General features: G+C 54.0%; 2 protein-coding genes across 10 annotated transcripts in view; one reads left to right on the top strand and one right to left on the bottom strand.

Annotated features, from left to right (window-relative positions):
• Positions 1 to 21,594, top strand: part of IFT140 (intraflagellar transport 140) — a 91,051-nt gene that overhangs the window by 48,360 nt on the left and 21,097 nt on the right. The window lies entirely within an intron of this gene.
• TMEM204 (transmembrane protein 204) lies at positions 103 to 20,406 on the bottom strand. Its single transcript, XM_004438200.3, has 3 exons — positions 19,620 to 20,406; positions 13,810 to 13,983; positions 103 to 862 (listed from the first exon to the last, which is right to left on the bottom strand). The coding sequence occupies exons 1-3, from the start codon at positions 19,897 to 19,899 to the stop codon at positions 618 to 620; spliced, it is 699 nt and encodes a 232-aa protein (XP_004438257.1). The 5' UTR covers positions 19,900 to 20,406; the 3' UTR covers positions 103 to 617.

Here is a 21,594-nt window from a genome sequence, read left to right as displayed (position 1 = left end):
CCCTTCTCTTACTGCCAGCCTACAAAAATGAAGGAAAATAGACCCAATTCTTGTCACCCATGTGGCAGTGTAAATGGATAAAACACAAGTTTTAGACAGTATTAAGAGGTTTGCATTTTATTTTAACTTAGAAAAATAATCAGGAGCAAACGGACATTACTAACACAACCCTGTCACAAAGCTATAACCGTCTGGCTATAAACTCAGTCCAGGAAGATCACGGACAGTTCAAGAAAATCTTCCCAGATCCTCTGCTTTACCAAAGTAAATATGACTGAGGATGCCCCTCTCAGCAGATGCAGAATAAATTAATCCCAGACCAAGGTGCAGAGCAAGGTGGCCCCCGCCTCCTTACATGCATCTCAGGTGCTGGTCTTGTCCTTGGACGTGCGAGGGTGTGAAGCCGAGTTGTGGGCATGTCAGAAGGAGAGTGGCACAGACGATAATATGATCATATAATATATTTATATATAACATAGTAAACATACCTGTGTATCGTACATATTTATATATAGGAAACCATACGAATCGCCCGCCTCTGCACAGGCAGTCCTTTGGTTTCTAGACTGTTGCGTTATAGTGGATAAACTCCTGAGCAAGCCTCTCTCTGGGGACCCTTAGCATGGTGACTCCACATAGTCATTGTCCAGCCCACGGCGAAACCGTGCAGTCAGGGAGCGGCTGATGACAATCACCCGGGGAGCCATGCAGTCCTCTCTCCTGTGAAGAATGTTCCAGATGAGCATGGCGGCTGCCAGAGTGGCCAGAAGGCAGGCGCCAATGTTCAGGTAGCAAGACCAGGACAGGTTGGTATACGGGCCGATTCTGTAGAACGTCACCAGCCCAATGACCAGGACAAAACCTGTAGACAGAGAAGTGTTCAGAAAACCTTACTGGGAGCCCAGAAAAGGACCGTGGAAACCTGCGATGTGGGGACCACATGAACATAGCTCCTGTTTCCTTCCCTGCCCCTCCGTCCTCCCCGGTGGGCCATGAGCCTGGTTCATGGTGCTGGTGCTTCAATGTTGAGCTGCGTTTCATTGGGCCTCTGTGGATTTTTATGACCTTTGGCTCTGGTGGCTGTGGAGGAGTGGTGTGTGTCTGCTCAGTCCTGGCATGGAGTAATTTCTAGGGGGCTCCGTAAGAAACAATGTGGTCCCGGTGTGCTCTTCCCGTGACCCGCCAGGTGTCAGGCCATTTTCTTAGCTGCCCTCCCCACGGAGGTGGTGCTGACACTCGCTTCCCCTCACCCCCAAACAAACCCAGGAGTTACTTTGTGTAAGGGCCGCTCTGACTTTTATAAACGCTTCAGTCGTTCAAAGTGAAAGCAAACACAGAAAATTTTTAAACTGTATTTGAAAACAACTAGATTGATATTTAGCTTAGTCTGAATTCCTGTTCTAAGGAGTTTTCTTGTTCTTAGCATTTGCTTCTAGAGGAAATAGAGATTTTCTTTCAAAACTCAAGGTGGCCTAAGACCTGCGCACTTAGGGGGGCAGAAGCCGAGACTGGAGACGTGTCGGTCTCCTGCTGGCATGCCTGCTTTCTCTTCTCACTTCTAAGCAGATGCATCTGGTTCTAGAATTTCTTCTTGCCCCATACCTCCTATCTCCTGCTTATTTTCCCTCCATACCCTTCTCTTCTCTCTCCCAAGTCTGATGCCAGAGAAGGAGAGGGGGCCATGCTAGGACTGCACAGAGTTCTGCGCTGACCTCCGCAAACACGCTTGTTCACCTTCAGTTAAGTAGTTAATACTGCAGCCTCGTTACTTATATAGTTTTATCCATAAAGAGCTCCGAAGACTGGATTTTATTAGTTCTTATAATAGGAAAACCAGGATTTCGTGCCCAGGATCTGCTGACTAGGATAACAGGGCACTGATGTTTGGTAGAGTTCACATCTGGATCCAGGCTGGAAACCCTGACTACTGGGGCGGAGAAGGAGAGGCCACCACTGTCCTGTTGCCACGTCCCTCCTTGTCCCCCAGGATCATCACACCCCTCTGCTGGGAGGGGCTGGATAAGCAGACAAAGCTGAAAGGAGCCATGGGGTCGAGTGGGAGCTGTGGCTAGCAAGAATGAGGAGAGCTGGGCAAAAGCAGAGGCCTGGGTGGCAGGGAGCCCCATCTTCTCCAAGAGCACCCCACCCTCTGCTGTGGTGACCTGGCTGAGTCTGTTTCTTGGAAACCAACCTGCCCAGTGAGGACAAAGGCTCTCCATAACCCACAATTGCTCAGATGGAACTCTCTGGCCCCTTTCGGACTCATGCACATCTCCTGCCCCGGGCTCTGAGCAGGCCGAGCTGCCCAATGCGGTTCCTCCACCAGCCCTGCACTGTGGCATCCGTACATCTGTTCAACCTGGTCCCTCTACTCGCACAGCCTCTCCTGCCTTCCTCAGGAAACCAGATCACGCATGAGCCAGTGAGGCCCCAGAACAAAGAACAGCAGCGATGCCAGATAATGGTTCTAATAACTGTGTTACCAATTAATGCCAGGGGTGGGGACAGACCTGAATTTTCTAAAAACACAAGCATTATGGTCTCATTATCACTCTACCTTCCAGAAAATATGAATTATACATTTATCTACCTCAGTCGTATCCTAAACAATGGTGACAGTGATGAATCTCTATGTTAATTCTCTGTAGTATTTTGTGGAGCTTTTTCTGCATGGAAAGCTTCTGGATACTTCCTTTCTGTTAAAAATAACTAACTCTGTTTGTCATGCACACACACTGATGAAAAGAAACTTCTGGCATTTCTTTCTTCCAGTGAAGAGTGCATCCTCTGCTCACGATGTTGTGGCACCGAGTTTTGCATCAATGGGGAAAGGAATTAGAGCCTGTGTTTTATGTAATGAAAATGAAAATACTTTATATGTCTTCATTTATACTACGTCTTTGGGCATTTTTTGCCAGTCAAGGGAGCTTCTTATGCCTCATTTCAACAAGACCTAGAAGGATGGGGACAGGACGGGAACATCAGGGGAGCGTGTTAGGGTGCCAGCTTGGGTCTGAGAGGAGAAGAGAGGACAGCAAAGCCAGTGGGTGCCTTTGGGTGGGGGGGACCTGCCCACAGGGATGCTATTGAAGAGCAACGTGGCTGGAAGGAACTGACCCAAACAGCAGCAGCTGGTTTGCGTCAGACACCCACCCTCTGGCCTGGTTGAAGCCTATTTTCTCCCTTTTACTAAGCTTCGTTTCAGTTTGTGTGTGTTACAGGAACATTTTTAAAATCTTTTATGTGGCTTCAGTTCCAATTCCACAGCATCATTCACCAAAATGGAACAGTGTGAAGGAATTGGGCCTCCCCACACAGCCGCCAGGGCACAGCTCAGCTCGGTCATGTGACTGGGGGTGGGTTCACATCACTGATGAATAAAGAGAGGATCTTGAATTTCATTGCAAGGCATTTCAGTGGAGACTTGTGAATTATGAGAACTGGATTGAAAGAGGTGACCCCACAGTGGAAAGGACTGAAATGCACTCACTCACCAGACTGGCCAGAGTTAGAAAAGGAGAAACCACCAGTCTTGTTCTGGGTGCAAGGCGGAGGGGACCCACCTGCCCTGAGATGGAGCCGACTGGGCACAGCTGCTCGGGACAGAGCCGTGCTGCCTTGGGATCCGCAATTCTCCGCAGATTGCACCCAAGTGAAACTCTCGCCCATCACAGGAAACAGGACCATGGCCCCAAATCAGCAACATCCGAAATGCATGTCCACTGGAGACGGTGAGCTGCAGACAGGCACTAGGACGCATGAGCAGCACCGCACAGGGTGAGCCCAGCAGTGGTGCTGCCCGAGGGAATCTCCAGCGACACAGGACAGCTCCTCTGTGCATGGTTCCAAGAGGCTCAGCCATCAGGCTGCCACATAGGAAAACTTGGAGAGGAAATAAAAGTGTAAAGAAAACCTGGGCGTGGCTGACTCAAGCACAGGACAGCAGTTCCCCCCAGGGTGCCAGGGTGCAGCTGGGAGGGGCACAGCGGCTTCTCCATGTCCTTCTCCTTTGGTCTTTAGTAGCACGCGCATGTTTCATTGAGTCCTTTGAATGTATATTTCAGAATAAGACATTTAGAATATTTTTGAAGTGCAACTAACTAAATTCTTCAGTTAACAAGTGCTTCCCAAAGGTCCTCATGAACTGGCAACATGCCTCTACATTTGCACATTTCCTGGCTGTGCACACTGCAGCCGTCTCCCACAGCTGCACCATCATCTGTGTAAGACTCACGCCATTCTCCGCACACTCACCACACCCCCATGGCATCCATTGCCCTAGGACCCACCACAGACTGCACACCTCAGCCTGGCCTGGCTGGAATCTCCTCCCCTGCCACTGTGGCTGCCCCATCTCCATCCCACTGCGGCCACACCGGTCCCCATTCTCTCCTCTGAGATGCCAAGTTGCACCCTGTCCAGGCCTTTCCTGGTGCTGCTGTCCCTGTGCTTCATGAGCCCTGGGGAGGAGGGCTGCCTCCTGTCCTGTCCGGATCCTTCAGCACTCAGCTTGGAGGTCGAGGCGTGAGTCAGCCTCCTGCAGCTGTTGTCCCTGCAGCTGGAGCGTGGCCCACCCATTGATCTCAGCCTCTCAGAGAGTTGCCCAATAATTGCTTGTTGAGTGAATTATTTGAGACAAATCCAAATAGATCCCATAATGCAGAGTAGAATGCAATGTGGACACTGGGAAAGGAGACGTGATGAATAACAGCTTCCACAGTCAAGTCCTCTAAGCTTTTTAGTGACTGGAACCCTCAGAGGGACAGGACCTCGTTAGCCATAATTGAGTAGATGTCACTCAGCCTGGAGCTGGTGTTGCTGTGCTGGCGCCTTACAAAGTTAACAAAAGGACTCATTGATTTCAAAACTACCCATTTGCATTAGTTATGTTTGCATATGTTCAGCAGACCTGACCAGACTCCACTCAGGTGCTGGGAACCGAGCTGAGCATGGTGCGCTCCAGGGGCCGAGGTGGGGCTCTGATCTATCCTTCGAGAACTGGAGTTCTTCTTGGGGAGATGAAGATGAGCTTAATCCCCACAATGTGGTGTGCCTGGTAATAGAGGCATCTGGGACGAATGGTGTGAGAGTGACAGGGAGGTGCTGTGCTGGGGAGCCGGACAGGGGCAGGGTAAACCCTCCTGGAGGGAGGCATTGGGCTGGGCCTTTGACACCAGGAGACTCCAGCATGTGGAGAGGGCACTCTGAACTCCAAGTGGGGAAAACGTTAACTTATGGAGCCAGTCCACAGAGTGTGTGGGCAGAGCAGCTGCCAGCTTCCGGACTCCTGGGCAGTGCCGACTCGCAGTCCCAGCCCTGAGTGGCAGGGGGCCCGACTACAGGGAAGGTCACAGGACCCTATCCTGTGCATGCATCACAGGGTTGCTTAACTACATTGTTACTTATTTTCTTAAGATCAGTACTGTATGTTTTTGAAAATAGGGTAGGCTGTTATTTTGTTGCTATTTCAATCTGTTTATTACTTCCTCCCTATGATTGGCTGTATTGCCTGTAGCATGTACAGACTCAGGTTTCAGAGCATGTAACTGCTTCTGATCAATCAATGCTATTTTTTAATATTACAAAATGAAAGAACACTCAGAGGGTGAATAACTGCTTGAAGAAGTATAAATTGACATGTACACAAACAACCTGGGCATAGCCACCTACATCCTGAAAACACAAGTGGGAAAAGTGATACAGATGATGCACAGGTGTAAATGCAAAGCCTCACAGATAGACTTTTTACAAAGTAAAAATGAACAAGCCGAGTCTCCACCTCTTTCATCATTTGTCTTGAAAACTTGATTGAACGCCCAGCAGTAAAGGGCACTGGGCCAGCTGCAAGCAAGGTTTGGGGCATGTCTCACTTCTCTAACTGGCGTAATTCAGAGGCTACACCTTATGTGGCTTTTTTTTTCCAGGAGAAATAGAAAGGAGAAGTCTAGTTCTATACTCTAGTGTGGAAAAAGATGAACAAAATTCACATTTACATGACTTATTCTCTGTAAAGACCAGTGTTGGCTTTTGCTTTATTTTAGTTCAACTTAGAATAAATGTAGTCAGAGAAACGGTTTGTTTCCCTAACCTTAAAAGAATATATTTAGAAAAACCCTCTCCTGCACCAGGAGGATACAAAGAAGCTACTGGAACAGTGGGCACAGGTGCTGACCCACGGGAAGAGCCTGAGCCATGCGGATGGATGTTTCGGCAGGGCTGGCCCAGGGACACGTGGACTCTGCCCTCACCTGGCACAGCTGCTGGGGAGCGCCCGCGGGGCTCCCACGGTTGATAATCGTCCAGCCCTGCTCTGGGCCCACGGGGGCGGGATGTACTGAACAGACACATGGAACTCAGGGATCTTGCGTGTGTGCCACATGTCAGCAGTAAAAAGCCACAAAGACACAGAAAGGCAGGGGCTCATGTGGGCACAGGGTCTTGCTGTGTGCCTCCAGCCTCAGCCTTGACGCCAGGTAATTGCTGTACGTAGACATTCTTCTGAAATCAAACTAGCCTTTTACTTCATCAAGTTCTCCAGCAGGGAGAGAGGAGAGATGTGGAGGAAGTAGATTCAGGGCTACAGCTGGCCTTAGACCTCAGGTTTTCTGTTTCTGTCACAACCTAACGTTGAGACCCCCTTTCTCCTCAGAGTTGTCCCCAAAGACTTTCCTCCCAAGACTTTCAGTGATGTTAATGTTTATCCAGAAACAAATCTAAGGGACAGGTTTTAGCAAACACACTGAATTCTACATGTGGAGTCGATTTCATCCTCATGAATTTATGTTTCCAAAGCAAACAGCCTCTTCCTGTGAGCTGGCCACCGCGAGCGTGTGATTCACAGCTCAGCCTGCAGAGCGCCCCTTTCCTCTCTCTTCCTTCCTGCCTGCTTCCTCGGGCTTCGGTATCTGTCACAGGGCCTTCCTTTTGAATGACTGTCAAGCACACGCAGGTGGCATAAGTGGAAAGACCAAGGGGCTGAACCCTGAGCTCTTCACACAGCACCTCTGCCTCGGCGTCGCGTGACGGCAGAACTGGCAAAGTAGGCACCTGTGGCTTCCATCTAGTGTGACGGCTTCTAAAGAGAGTATTTACAGACAAACGAATGAATGGACTAACGCAAGGTACGGCTGTGGTTGGGATTTTCCATTTGTGAGCAGTAAAATGATGGTGATCCAAATGCCTCTCCCTAGAGGGAGAGATTCTGGGAAAGGAAAAGCTAAAGATGATATGATTGACAGGATCACGTGCTTCCACAGGAGCTGAAACTGCAAAGCGCTGCCTGACATTCCAGCACTCTAAGCAGCACAGAGAAAATGGACGAGAAGGAAAAAACAGGAGTGTGGTTGGGATATGGATTGGTGCTTGGGAAGTGGGTACAAAAGACAGAAAAGCGAATTCTCCAGACTAAGCAAAGTACAGGTTTACTGTAAAAAAAAAAAATTGTATATTCCTATGAGAAGGTCCCTGAGTCTAAGAAAACAGCAGATCCCACCAGTTGATGAGATACCAAGACAATTACCAGTTCCCAGCCCTGCTGACCTCTGAGGGCTGATGAGATCAGCATTCAGGGCATGGGGTAGGTGCCCTTCGTGTGTTGATAGGTTTCACCTTCATAAGAAAAAATCTTAAGATTTCCGGAAGTGGAGAGAGGGAGCCAGCAGACATGAAGCCACATGAGGCTTCCAGCAGCTTTTGACCAGATTCCACAGTAAACTCCTCTCAGAGTCATCACGCTTGAACTTGAGAGGCTTCACATCACGAGGAGGGGACCAGCTGAGCCGGGAGAGAGGACAACCAGAGCCCGGCGCCAGAGGTGGTCTTGGGGAATACTGGTCTGTGAGCTGCAGGCCGTGTGTGCAGGGCAGAGTTCAGTCTGCAGATGACTCTAAACTCTCCGAAGTGCCAAGTTACGGCACTCGGGATGCGAGCGGCCAGGAATGGACGAATGCAAGTTTTCTTATTCGGGAGCAGAGCATGAGGGCTCGGGCCTGCTGGTCAGCTTCCATAAAAGGAGATGGAAAGCCAGTGGAGAATGTTCCCAGGGAGAGCCCAGTGCCATTATGAACTCAGTCCAGAATAAAACATGACACAGCCGGCTTCCGCAGAAATGGTTGTACATTTGTACCTTAACTCGTCGTTTTGTTGTGCTTCTTGTAATTTAAGAAAAACTGTAAGTCTGAGAAAGGTCCAGAGTCACTCAAATGATTGACAAAGAGGCTAGACTAAAAATTCTGCAAAGATGGAAGGTGAGGGATTATTTATGATCAAAGCTAATAAATTAGAAAGTAGGAATATCAAATATTAGAATAAGAAATCCATGGACACTTGAGAGAGAGGGTAGCACACTTCAATAAAAATGCTTTATGATAAATTAGTGGCTAGGAGACCCGAGACCCGTGGCCACTTTTTAAAGGGTGGAAGGCTGGTTGGGCTAGAAGCCCCATGTTGGACCTTGCGGAGGAGACTGTGCTTTTTCTCAGAATGTCCCTGGGTGTCACAGACACAGATGGGCGCAGCCCGGGACACCATTTCTAGGATCCTTGAGGCAGTGCTAAAGGGTTTTTTTTGCTTATATACCAGCATTTTCCGAAAAGGATCGGAGGTGGCATATACACACTCTGATGAACAGTGGGGATGAGAGAGTGATGTTTAGAGGAGGGAACAGAGGAGAAACCTGGGCCTTGGGTCCCCCATCGCGTCATCAGGCAAGATACTGGCTCCCAAGATGAGGGGGAGAGCCTCCTAGCGCAGGGTTCTCAGGAATGGGGTGCACAGGTCCTCACACCCCAAAGGGAGCACCACATGAGCACTGATGGGAGGACAGAGAGCCACATGGGACCCCAGCGACGTCACCAACCCAACTGAGCGCTTGCGGCTATAGTGCTCTCAGGCTAGACTCTGTTAGACAGTGTGCTGCCCAGGAGGCCTGGTGTACAGCCAAGGAGTTGCCCTTCAAAGACTCAACTTGACCCAAGTACAGAGCCCTGAATGACTGTTAGATTGTCCCACCTAAAAATGTCAGCCTCCGGGGCCGGCCCCGTGGCTTAGCGGTTAAGTGCGTGCACTCTGCTGCTGGCGGCCTGGGTTCGGTCCTGGGCGCACACTGACGCACCGCTTTTCCGGCCATGCTGAGGCCGCGTCCCACATACAGCAACTAGAAGGATGTGCAGCTATGACATACAACTGTCTACTGGGGCTTTGGGGGAATAAAAAATAAATTTAAAAAAAATTATAAAAAAAAAAAAATGTCAGCCTCGGGCCAGACTTGGTTAGTCAGTCCTGCAGAGCCAACAGCAACGGCCCAGGGTCCTCTGCGAGCACCCGAGGAGCCGCAGGAGGGTCGCATTTAGGAAATGTTGGAGCCCACCAGCATTCTGCCAAGGAGGATAGTTTGCCTATGAGGGTGGTCCAAGGGAGTGCCTGGCAGGCTCTGGCACTCACACCACGCTCAGGTGGAGAGCCCCGAGTTCTGACCAGAGAGCACAAAAGACGTGTCTAGGGAGTGATAACTTTTCAATGTGGTGTGATCCAACAGGACTGTGGTGGGAAGTCAGAATAATAATAGCAGCAGGCATGACTGAAGACGGCACGCCAGTCCTCGTCGCGGCATCTGCAGGTCAGCAGTAGCTCTCCCTGCAGCACAAAGAGCACAGCGGATAGAGAGACGCATCCAGGGCCTCGTGGCTGACGAGGAGCAGAGCCAAGTGGCACCCAGGAGGCCTGCTCCAGAGCTGGGCTCTGCCCTCAGATGCCCCCTGGGAAAGCTCCGACCTTCTCAGGAGCCTTCGGGAGCTAAGGACCTCACCCCGAGGTGCCCGCCAGGCTAAGCTGCCTGCGGAATTCACCCTAGGCTTTCTTCTCTGCTCCAGGTGTCACTCAAGTGTCAATTGCAGGGTCCGAGGGTGTCTGCAGTAATTAGAGGCTGAGACTGACCTTTTTGCCTTTCAGGTCACTTCCTCTGACCCCCCTTCAAAACCTCTCTCCCTCTTCTGCCTGTGCCTCTGTGCACACGTCAGCGAGAACACAGATGTGAAAGAAGAGGTGCTGCAAAAAAGGGGAGGCAGTGAGAAGGACATGAGAGAATGGAGGAGAGAGGGGAGGTCTGAAGTCAGCCAGACGTGGGCTTGTGCGTGGCGTGAGGCCGTGTGCAGGGAGCACTCACACCCGACAAGGCAGGGCCGGCACGTCGCAGTTGCTGGCTCTGGGGCGGCGGGACGGCCCTTCACCCCTACGCTGGCAGGTCCTCATTACAGTCCCTCTCGCTCCTCTGCCGGTCTTCAGCCATCGGAATGAGAACGGGTGTGTCATCACAGCCTGGCTGCTCTGGGCACCCCCAAGTGGGTCTCCAGAAGGAGAGGCGAGAAGAGCCTGACGTTTGTTTCTGCTGTGTACTGGTTACTACTGGGAGCCCCACAAGAGGGAGGAAGAAGGGAGAAAGTGGGAAGACAGCAGCCCAGGGGACAGCGCAGAGCTGCCCCATGGTGACTGCACTGTCTCTCGGAGGCCACCGAGCCCACCCCTGCCTCCCAAGGGCCTGTGCGCCTCAGGCCCTGGGTCCCTAATGTGCACAGTGTTCTTAGCACAGGGAAGATCTGGAATTTTCACAGGGATGTTTAGCTTATGGGGCAGGGTAGAATCACGGACAGAAAGGAATTTTTTCAACTTTCAGGCAAATTAAAATTACACTTGGAAAATTCTGCAAAGAAATTGGAAACTATTACGTGTGATGGCTTGAACATGATAGAGCAAACCAGATAAAATGGCTGATATTCACGTGTTTGACCTAAGAAACGGCAGTTTCATCGAGTCCTCCCTCATGTCACGGAGACAGGTTCCTTTGGAGCCACAGCTGTGAGGGGTGGAGGACCATCCTTTACAGACCCGGCCGGGCGTCGTGCGAGCATGGACTGGTGCCCAGAAACGACTGTGGAGTGAATGAGTGAGTGGGGACTCTGTCTCCTCATGCTGGCCTGTCCGGGCCCTTCCTGGCGTATTGCTGTCTCTTGCTGGTTCCAGCGTTTCCCAGCCTCCCAGCTATTTCCCTCTGCCTCTCCTCCTCTTTTTATAAGCATCTTCTCCCCCTGCCCACCCTCTGGCCACAGTGCTGGGGACTCAAGGTTCGCTTGCATAACAGGTACTAGCAGGCATTTCCCCCTCCTGGGACAGGATATCCTGGCGCCCTTCAGTCTCTCCCTGACTGTTTAAAACAGACTGGAGCACAGGAAAAACCTAACTCTAAAATTAGCAGCAGGATAGAAGAAAGGCACATAGCTGCATCTGTACTGTTTGTCAATGAAACGAGTCTAAACAGGGCCAAATGCATTTCCTTTTTGGGCAAAACAGACCTGTTGGAGGTGGTGGTCGGACACTGAGGGGAGAGGTGGCCTGCGGAGGCAAGAAGAGCCACCCGAAACGCCACAGGCTGCCGCTCAGTGCTGCTGGCTTTTCCTGTTGGCCTCCGCCTGTCTGGCAGTGTGTGAACAGAGGCTGGTCCAACCTTTCCAGAGGTTATGCTGCCTGGAAGTGCTTGGGACAGGAGCACAGTACCCCCAGCCCCCACCTCACCAGCACAGGCCCCCAGGAGCCCTTCAGCAGTGCCCCCAGTGTTGCTGCAAGACAGCTTGATTTTAGTTAATGAGACTTCTCTCTGTTTGGATTTTTTTAAACTATGTTATTTGGAAGCAACACTATCCTGTTCTGAAATAAGGGTTTACAGGAAGTAAGATGTCAGTTTTGATACCAAACCCACAATATTTCTCCTAATAATTCTAAATAAGTGTCTCAAAGGAATTTCTTAAGAAATGCAATCCTGCTAGAAAGAGTTATTTTCAAAATCAAGAACTGTTACTATCATTTCTTTAATGCCACTAAAATATCTGTTTTTAATCCAGCTTTTCCAGTTACTTTTTCAGAATCTTCCACTTCCTCCTTGAAGGGATGGAATTTCAGATAATCCACATGGTGGGGATGGGGAGTTCGGTGAGGCTGTGGAAGCCATTTCTGGTTTACAGCCCTCAAGTCAAAAGAGGGCAAGTGGGTCATTTCCCTAAACGTGTCACGTCGTTTGGAATGTCCGTGTTTCTACCCACAGTCATGGAGGAGGGCAGGAGGCAGAAGTGGTCAAAGGCCCCATTCCACCTACCTCATTAATTCTCAAAGTCAGTCCTGGGGGGACAGACGTTATCCCCTGTTGTGAAGTTGGGTAAACTGAGGTGTGAATTAGATCAGTGAATTGGATCGGTAATTTGCCCTAGTTCACACCGATAGTGAGTGATGGAGCCAAGATGTACTTCCAGTCCCCTTGACACCAACCCTCTGCTCTTTCCTGGATACTTCGCCGTGTCAGCCCTCAGCAACCCCCCTCCCCAAGTTGGCCCAGGCTGTGGGGAAGTGACTGGCTCAGGACCACACCGCCTTCTATTAATAGGGCACAGGAGGCCCATTTCCGATTCCCACCCAGGGCGCTTTCCAGCACATGAATACCTGCCGCTCTGTCAGCCTCGTTCTGGAAATTGCATTTCTCCAGAAAGATAAGGGCCAGGATCCATTATTCCTAGAATGATTCACTTCAGACTTCCTGCTGTTTCTTCTACTGGGTTGTTGGAACTGTACCTTCAATGTTGGGACATGCTGCCATTCCCCGCCAAGCAGGAGAGGCAGATGGGTTGGCTAATAACACCCCCACGCCCTGGCCACTGCGTCTGTCTGTTCCCACAGGACCACCGATCTGACTTGTCCCCACTAGGCAGCAGAAAACCTGACTTCCCCCAGGTTTCCGTGATTGTTTTAACCCTGAGCCAACAAGAAGGAGCAGTGGTGGAGGGGAAACCTGAAGACAAGCCCTTCCACTCTCTGAGGGTGACAGGTGGACAGCTTCCATGGCTTCCATGGCCACTTGTGCAGAACGTCCCGGAACATTCCATTCATTGTTTACGACGACACCACCACTCTCACCCTTTCAGGACTAGAGGTGTGTTTGTGCCCTGTCACATTTCACCCTCAGTTGCCCCCTGAGGCCATGGTGGCTTCCAGATTGTTCCAAAGAGGCTCATTCACTGATGGCCCAAGGCCTCGTGCTCTGTAGCAAAGCATTGCTCCCTCTCCTCCCCCAGCACTCTCCCCCAGCACGCTCGTGTGGCAGCAGGGGAAGTTGTGTGTCTCATTCTGGTGCCACGTGTGCATCCATGTTAGAGCCAGGACAGGGTGTGGGTGCTCGGGCTGTCTACCGCGCTACTGTGTTCTCCGACTTCGTCTGTACTGCTCATGAGGGCGGGTCCCAGGCAGCTATGTTTATCTCGGATCGTGCAGATGAGCCAGGCTGGGAACCACGCGTGTGCCCTGACCTCCCCGTTCGCACACCATTGGCCGGGAAGGTGGTGGAGGTGGGAGCTCAGTGGGGGGCTCTCCCCCTCTGCCCACGGCAAGCTGCTTCACTGCTCCCGCAGCTGCTGCCCTCACAGGAGGAACGTGAACCCAGGCCACCCGCCACCCAGGCTGCAGAGGGGCAAAGAAAGTGCCAGATACCGAAGACTTTGGAAAGCAAGCACACAGCCCAGAGTGCAGCACCCTCTTAGACGGAAGAAGGCTGGGAGCCCGTGGACGCACAGAGAGGCAAAGCCTGCTGCTGCCTGTGTCCTCAGCGCTCCTCCTCCCTGTGTGTGTGTGTTTCCATCTTGCTTCTGCCCACGGTGACGGGTGGGGCAGGAGGATGACCCATGGGGGTCGCTGTGATGTTAGAAGGCCTGCCAGCCCCTGACAGGAGCTGAGGGTGTGGCCACTCTGCTTGCCCAGGGGTGCGGGGGTACTTACTCGCCAGCTGGAATGCAGCGGCCATGGCCTCCTCCCAGCACTGGGAATCTGGCGACATCAGGGGCAGGCCCGACATCAGGGGCAGGCCCGTCAGCCCCAGGACGAAGGTGAGCTGGCCCGCGGCGAGCGCCGCCGTGGCGACGAGGTTGCAGGCACGCATCATGTCAAACTGCACTGCGAGGGTCGAGCGGGAGAGAAGGCAGGTGGTCAGCACAGGGGCAGCTGCTCAGGGATGACTCCCCCTCCTCCTGGAGCTCCTCCCTTTCTGCACCCAGAGCCTCGGGGACCCTCCCTCCCTGGCTCCTTGTTCTCCACTCCCCCCTGCACCTGGTCCCAGAGTGAGGCATGTAGGGGACGCGTGCACAGGGCCGAGGGGACAGAGCAGTCCAGTGGACGCACCACAAAGGCAGGGGTCAGGGGCAGCGCTGGTGCCATCGTGAGGCCCGTGGAGGAGAAACGACTTCCCCATGTGCTGGGCAGCAGAAAACAGGCCCCACAGGAGTGTGTCCCCCGTAAAGTCAGGCCCCTTCCTGGGGTCATTCCAAACTGTTAGAGCAGACTCACAGAGACAGAGTGAGGACCCCTGGCCTCCTGAGCCCCGCCCCACTGGGCTTTAGGCTTCGGTGGTGTATGTGAGTCACACTCCGCAGACGGGGAGAGTTTATAGTGCTCGTGGAGTCCAGAGTCAAATGGCAGCGTTGTGCCACTTCCCGCCGCTGAGGGTCAGCTCCTCCTGCCCACTGTATCTCAGCTGCTTCCTCCTGTCATTTCGAGCTTGAAGGATCTCACCCTTCCCGGATCCCAGGCCTTTCCCGACATGCCTGGTCTGGCCTAGGGGTGGCACTGCCAGCTCTGAGGCCAGCGTGGACTCTGGCAGGACTGTACAGTACAGAGGCCCGGGCTGCTGGGAAGTCAGAGCTGCCCTGAGGGCAAAGAGGCAAGAGGGCTTCTGGAAGGAAAGAGAGGGAGTGAAGGAGAGAGCAGGTCACTAGATGATGACAGTCACCACTGACTGTCCTCTTTCACCTTCCTGAGTTGAGACGGCTGCCTTTCCCTGGCTTGGTGGTATCGATGAGCTCCGTGCTGCTGGCTGATGCTCTCACTTGCTTTTCTCGCAGGCCCAGCACACTTCCCCAGTGGGCTTCACGGCCAGAGACTTCCCAATCACCACAAAAACATAACTGCAATTGCTAGAAACCCTGACACTCCTCTCTACCCTTTAAAAGGCCAGGAGATGAGGAGGCGGGGTTGGGGAGGTCCTAGGAGCCCTCGTGGTACAGCAAGGCTGGGCTTGGTGAGTAGGGGCTCTTGGCACTGGTGTGGCAGTGGGTCCAGAATGACGTGGACAGAGGAGCAGAGATGGGGGGCTCGAAACGTCAGGGAACAGCAGCATTGCTCTTTGAGCTGCAGTGAGGGGGCATGGTACGGACCCCACACACACCGTGTGCTCTCTCGCTCGGGTCTTAGATTCCCTCACCTCCCCCAAGGCTGAGGAGACATGGCCGTCAGCTTGGGCTGGGAGCCAGGATTTAGGTCGACTTGCCGGAACCTTCCTGGCTGCTTACATGGTCTTCACAGGGCACCAGAGGCACAGCCAGCCCAGACCGGTGACTGCATATGCATTCTAGTCCTCTTGTCAGGATGGGTGAGCTCCGGGCGGTCCCTTCCCGTGTGCTCTGGAAAGCTCACTGGCTTTTCCATGGAGGCCACTGTTCTTCATTTGCTTTCTGTCTTCTTCACACTTAAATTTTCTTTGCAATTATTCTTACCATTTAAACAACTGTGCAGGAGGCTCTGCTATTCTAAAAGATCATGGAATTTGGGAGGTGGGAGTGACCTCGGAGACGAGGGCTGTTAAAACATGATGGAGAGAGCAGGCTGCTCAGATTCATAGCCAGGCCCAGGAAAGTCCATCCAATTTCCCACGCTCAGCCTTGCAGACGAGGACAGACTTGAATGAATGGGCTGGCTGTGGAGGGGAGTGGCCTGCAGTGGATTCGAGCGCCAGGGGATGGCTACAGGGTGCACGTGTTGGCGCAGTGAGGCCACGTGACTGAGGCTCCTGGGAGCCAGGAGCAGAGCGCAGGCGACTCAGACCTGTCCTTCCCCAAGTGGGCCCTGCTGCCGTGTCCTCTGTCATCCTCCTTGGCCCAGCTCTCTGTCCTTCCTGGTGGCTCTGAGCGTGCAGCCCCATGCTGCACATCCTGTCAGCAGCTCCTCATGGCATCCCCACTTCACGAGCCACCAAACGAGGGCCTCTGCCCAAGTCACCGAGTCCCCATGGATCCGTGGTGTCACAGATCTCAAGAGGATATAAGGGATGAAACGGTGACTGCCCACAGACCTGCCACCCTGCCTGAGAGAAGACTGTCCTCTCTGAGCCAAGCTCCCTGCCCCAGCCACCCAGAGGGGACCTGTCCTGGCTGCCATCCACCATGCCCGCGTGTTTTGCAGGTTCTCACACTGCCTGTGTACAGAACCTGGGCAGCACCACCTGGATTTTAAGGAGCCCAGTGAGAATATGGCATGAATGTCTTCCGGCCAGCAGTATGCGGTGCACTCTGTTGAGTCCCCACCCCAAAGGCCCTGTCGGCCTGCCTTTCCAGTGAGACTCGGATCACCCACCTGGGCCAGAGAGCACCAATCACCTGAGGGCAGGGGCAGGGGCTCCCCTCAGGGAGCGCTGGGCCCCAGCCAGCCCTCTGCCCAAAATTTAATTAAATGATTATTCATGTCCCACCTCACTTCAGAAGAAGAACTTAGAATGCCTGACAGAATGCATGAACTATGGAAAGATGAAGAATGCCACAGAAAACAAGGACCCGAGAGGAAGGCTGACCCCGGACTAGGTGTGTGGTCTCTCCAGAGGCGGACCTCGTAGCCCCCGAGTCCCCCCAGATCTCCTCGCAGGGAGGAAAGAGCTGCCTGATCACTAATAATAATCACCACTGCCCCACGCTGCCCAGCCAGCCCATGGGTGGGAAGATCCCGCCATCCTTGAGGACAGGACCCGGCATGAGGTGGGCGGCAGCTGGAGGACCTGGACCGGCCCCAGCGCCCCTGCCCCAGCAGCACGGAGGGCCCTGACCAGAGTTCAGAATGTGGGGTGATGGCCCCTCATGTGTTGACCACGACGAGCATGGAGGGGCTCTGACTCTGAGCTCCACGGGCATTGCCAGGACCTCGGTCACAGCTGGCAGGAGTGTGTCGGCTGTCCCTGGGCTGCTACCCCTGGCTGCCTGACACCGTGTCTGGAATCTCTAGGACAGCCTGGCTCTCGGGCGAAGCAGGACGTGTGATGGGTGACAAGTGACATGTCACATTCCCTCAGGCTGTCAGCCCTGCAACCTGGATGCACTTGCCCCATCACAGACGGAGATGATTTTGCAGAGTGATGGCTGGGTGGTATGGAAGGTGTTAACTACTGCGCCAACGTGCCTCATCCGACGACTCCCTGTTCCCTCCTCCCTCCTCCCCCTTTCCCCCTCCCCAATCTCTACACCCAGCCGGTTAGGGGCAAAGCGTGGGCTGGGATTTTGTGAGAGTTAACGAGACTGGGTGCAGGTTTGATTTAAGGTGGCAGCAGACGGTGAGCCTAGAAACAAGGTGCCAGGAGCCCCCAGCTCGAGACCACCAGAGGCAGCATGCACATTAGAATCACAGTTCCTTGGGGAATACTGATTTGCTATCCTTGTTTGTGTCGTGTTCAGTCTCATGGAGCTGGTGAGAAGTTTGTCAGCACCAGAATCACCATGTACTCATTTTCCTCAACTCAGTCTCGCTCACGAGAAGCTTTCATGGACGTTTCCCTTGTTTTGGACAAATATTTGATGCTCAGAGATTTATTGAGGGTCAGCTGCTGCAAACGCTGTATTAACAGAGTATTTTAAAAGTTGTTCAAGGAGCTTATCAGGTGGTCAGGGAGGGACAGCAAACGAGCTTAGACAGGTGAGCGGGGGCCACTTGGGGCCCGTGGCAGGGTGGGAGGGAGGCCATGAGGGCTGGCTGTGTGGGCATCTGGAGGCAGAGCCCATCCCAGGCCCTGTGTGTCCTCCTGGCCTGAGAGGATGGATGCCTGGCAAGGACACCTGTGTGGCAATGGCACAGGGGCTGGGCTAGTGTGGGGCTCCCCTGGGTTGTGGGAGCACACGGTGTGGAAAGGAGAGGTGTGGGCCACACGGAGCCCACACTAGAGCCAGCGTTGCTGGCTTTCATTGCTCCTCAGGACAATCCCAGAACCTAGAAGGACCGCCCTCGACCAGCAAATCGTACAGAGACCCGAGGTCAGCTGCATTTATCCGGCGTCCCAGAGGCCCCTAAGTTCTGAGAACTCATAGGAAATTTTGAAATCATTCATGCACTTTGATCTTTTAAAGACAAGTTGTCGTTCCCTGCTTGCAAAGGAGGCGAGGGGGAGCTAGCACTCACAGCCACTCGTTGACAGAAGAGCCCCTCAGGCTGCGCAGTGAGGGGCTCTGAGTGGACAGATCAGGGTTGCAGCCCCCTGAGGGCCTTGGCCAAGCCACGTGCCTCCTGCAGGCTCCATTTCTTTGCCTGTAAAGTGGGGATGACATCCCCCACCCCGGGTTTTCTCGAGGGAACGGCAGGTTGGGGACATTCACACACTGAGTACATCACACACTTGTTACTTGAGGACTTAGGGGAACACCGTCCAAAAGCAGCCAGCCAAAGCCCTGCGCTACCTCAAAGACGCGTGTGGCCTTCAGAACGGGTTACACTGACCCGCGAGTTAGACCCCCGTCAGCAGTTTTAAAGGATCATCACCAGGGGCCGGCCCGGTGGCGCAAGCGGTTAAGTGCGCGCGCTCCGCTGCGGCGGCCCGGGGTTCCCTGGTTCGGATCCCGGGCGCGCACTGACGCACTGCTTGGTAAGCCATGCTGTGGCGGCGTCCCATATAAAGTGGAGGAAGATGGGCACAGATGTTGGCCCATGGCCGTCTTCCTCAGCAAAAAAAGAGGAGGATTGGCGGATGTTAGCTCAGGGCTGATCTCCTCACAAAAAAAAAAAAAAAAAAAAGGATCATCACCGGGAGGCTTGTGCCTATTGGTGCCAGGACTGTTTAGATGACACATTAGGTGACAAGCACCTTCATACTTACGAACCTTCCCTCCCATCCACTCAAGCCTGACCCCGCTTTCAAAGTCAAGTTCCCAACTTCCAGAGCGGTAAAGAGACACAGTGCCACTACATGACCAACCAGGCCCCGGACAGGACTGCCGGGTGGAGGGAGCGAAGGGCTCTGCCCTCCTGAGACGGCGCGTCGGAGGCGCTTCTCTGCCTTCGGCAGTCGGTCAGTCTCTCCAGTCACCTGCCTGATGTCCCACCTACAGTCCGTCTCCAGTGGGTCTCCCTCTGTGCTCACGGCCTTAACGACCCTGACAACTGTGAAGTGAAGTCAGAACTCAGCCGCGTGTTTTGAAGCTCCTTATTTATTCTACTTATTAACATTCATCATTTTCCACCAAGAAAAAAGTATTTTCTTTGATTTGGTTAATGTATCTGTCCTTTAGCTGTGCATGATGGCAGAGAAAAAGCCCCACTCCTGCACAAGAGGAATTCTCTGTTGTAAAGGACCCACAGGCAGGTCTGGGCTGAGCAGAACTGACAAGTGCCTGTGGCTCGCCAGTGGAGGGTGGGCGTGGAGCTCAGGGCTTGCCTGGGTTCCAAACCGAAAGCCATTGTCACCCCTCAGAGCAGAGCACCCCTCACCATCAGCAAACGCACCGTGTGCTGTGCAAGGCCAGTGGCCCCAGCCGCTCTAAAGGAGACAGAAAAATAAGCAGACTCACGTTTGACGGTGCCTCGTGTCTCTTGGAAGCCTGCTGCCTCGGAGCCCCAGCCCAGGGCCTCACAATCCCGCGCGTCTGCCTGCCCCGGTCTGGCCCCAGGGCTCGGCCCTGCCCGGGCCCTGTCCGCCAGCCAGCAGGACTTCCACAGCCCCACGCTCCGCTTGCGCCCATCCTCCAGCGTCTGGTACACCCAGTTGGGGGTGAAGGCCGCTGCGTTGTTAAGGATGAGAGAGACGAGGGCCACCAGCACAGCCGTGGCCACCAGTTTCTGGACAGTCATCACTGACTGCCGGTGTGTCCGCTTGTTGTGGAGAAAGTCCCAGTCCTGGTCAGCTGCTGTGGCGAGGGAGAACCGAGACGCTGCTAGGGGCGGCTAGAGGACATCACCGCTCATTCTCGGAGGCGTCCGAGGCGTCGGGAAGGCCCATGCGACAGGTGCAGGTGAGCCCACCTCACGGCCGTCTTTACCCTCCTTCCTGCACCTGGAGCAGGGCCAGGCCTGAGCTGAAGCCACCTGCTCGGCCCATCCCAGGGAGGAAGTGAGGGCACCAGCGGGAGTCCAGAGTCGTGAGTGCGCCGTCTTCCTTGGACTCGGAGGCCAAGGGAGGCTTCGAAGCCTCTTCTCGCCTTCGTGGGGAAAACAGAAAGTAACTACAGAGGAAGGCAGCCACCTGGGGGTCAGTCTGGGCCTCGTTCCTGAGATCCAGCTCGCTCAGAGCAAAACCAGCGGCGGGAGCCGGGCTCGGAGCAGGGCCGAGGAGCACTGCGAGTTCAGCGGCCTCTCAGCTGCCTGAACCCCTGCCCAGTGCCTCCGCCACAAAACAGCAGGTCCTGGAAAGCAGAGCGCCTGCTGCAGGGAAGTGCGTGTGTGTGTGTGTGTGTGTGTGTGTGTGTGTGTGTGAGAGAGAGAGAGAGAGAGAGACTGTGCGTGCGCGTGCGTTTTCTCCCTGTCTCTCAGCAGAGAGGAAATGGTTGTTTTTGAGGCTGTTTTTGGTGAGCTGGAGGGCGTAGCCAACTGCAACAAATAGCGGCCTGGCCACAGCAGCCAGACACTAACAGGATGTGTTTCCTGATAGGAAAGGCAGGGGGCCTTCTGAAGTCCTGCTCCGGGACCCCGCTCCCCTCCCCCTCCCCACCTTCCTTTCTGAAAGGGAAGGCAGGGATGCTGGCCCAGAACACACCCATATTCCCAGCTGTCTGTCTTGGACTGGGCCAGCCTGGTGTTCAGGGACTGAGGAGCAGCTGCAGAGGCAGGTGCTGCTAACAGCACTCCAGGCAAGCTCCCGCGCTGGACTCTGGGCCTGGGGACAGCCACACACAGCTCAGGGCGGTTAGGGCGCTGGTGAGCAGTCACCGACCTTGGAGACCCTATCTTCCGGTCGTCCCTCCAGCACATAGGTGCTGCCAGCCCACGATGTACCAGGGCCTGTCCTTGTCACAGGGATTCTGCCATCGACCTGGAGACGCAACAGAGGGAATCGCTGGGAGGGGAGGGCAGCAGAGAAGAGCCAAGCGTGATGGAGAGGCCCCCTTGGACAGGCCGTCAGCTCCCAGCTGAGACCCACTTGCTGCCCAGATCTGGCAGGTTGGGGGCCCACACTTGGAGAATCGCCAGGCCAGGGCGTCATCCTTGAGGTGCAAGAAGGTGGGGTTCTGGATATGCTGTGCAGGGCACCCAGCAAGGCCTGAAGGCAGAGCGAATGTGGTTTCTGGCCCGGACTGTGTTTGCTGCTGATGGGAGTGTCGACTGGCACAGCTGATAAGGGACCAGGTCCGTAACTTCAGTGCACTGTTGTACGTGGGACAAAGCCATTAAGCTGCTAGGAGCTTGGAGAGATCTTCATCTGCTCTGCTCAGACCCTTCTGCACCCGCAGACTAATCCAGTGGGAGGGCCTGTGGCACCACCTCTGGAGCCCCTACACCCAGCACAGGGATGACTCTCACCCAGACCAGGCCCCACAGCGGCTGTGAATG

Source organism: Ceratotherium simum, chromosome 26 (genome assembly GCF_057802395.1).
Source record: "Ceratotherium simum simum isolate JZ-2026a chromosome 26, ASM5780239v1, whole genome shotgun sequence".
NCBI classification, from domain to species: Eukaryota; Metazoa; Chordata; class Mammalia; order Perissodactyla; family Rhinocerotidae; genus Ceratotherium; species Ceratotherium simum.
Note: the sequence above shows the minus strand (reverse complement) of the source record. Positions and strands in the feature narration are given on the sequence as shown.

Excerpts from the sequence above, each read along its gene's own strand:
- TMEM204 (XM_004438200.3), bottom strand. The coding sequence starts at position 19,899 with ATGACTGTCCAGAAACTGGTGGCCACGGCTGTGCTGGTGGCCCTCGTC. Across the intron at positions 13,984-19,619 it reads GACACGAGGCACCGTCAAAC|TGCAGTTTGACATGATGCGT; the intron begins GTGAGTCTGCTT and ends CGACCCTCGCAG. Across the intron at positions 863-13,809 it reads CGCTGCATTCCAGCTGGCGA|GTTTTGTCCTGGTCATTGGG; the intron begins GTAAGTACCCCC and ends CTCTGTCTACAG.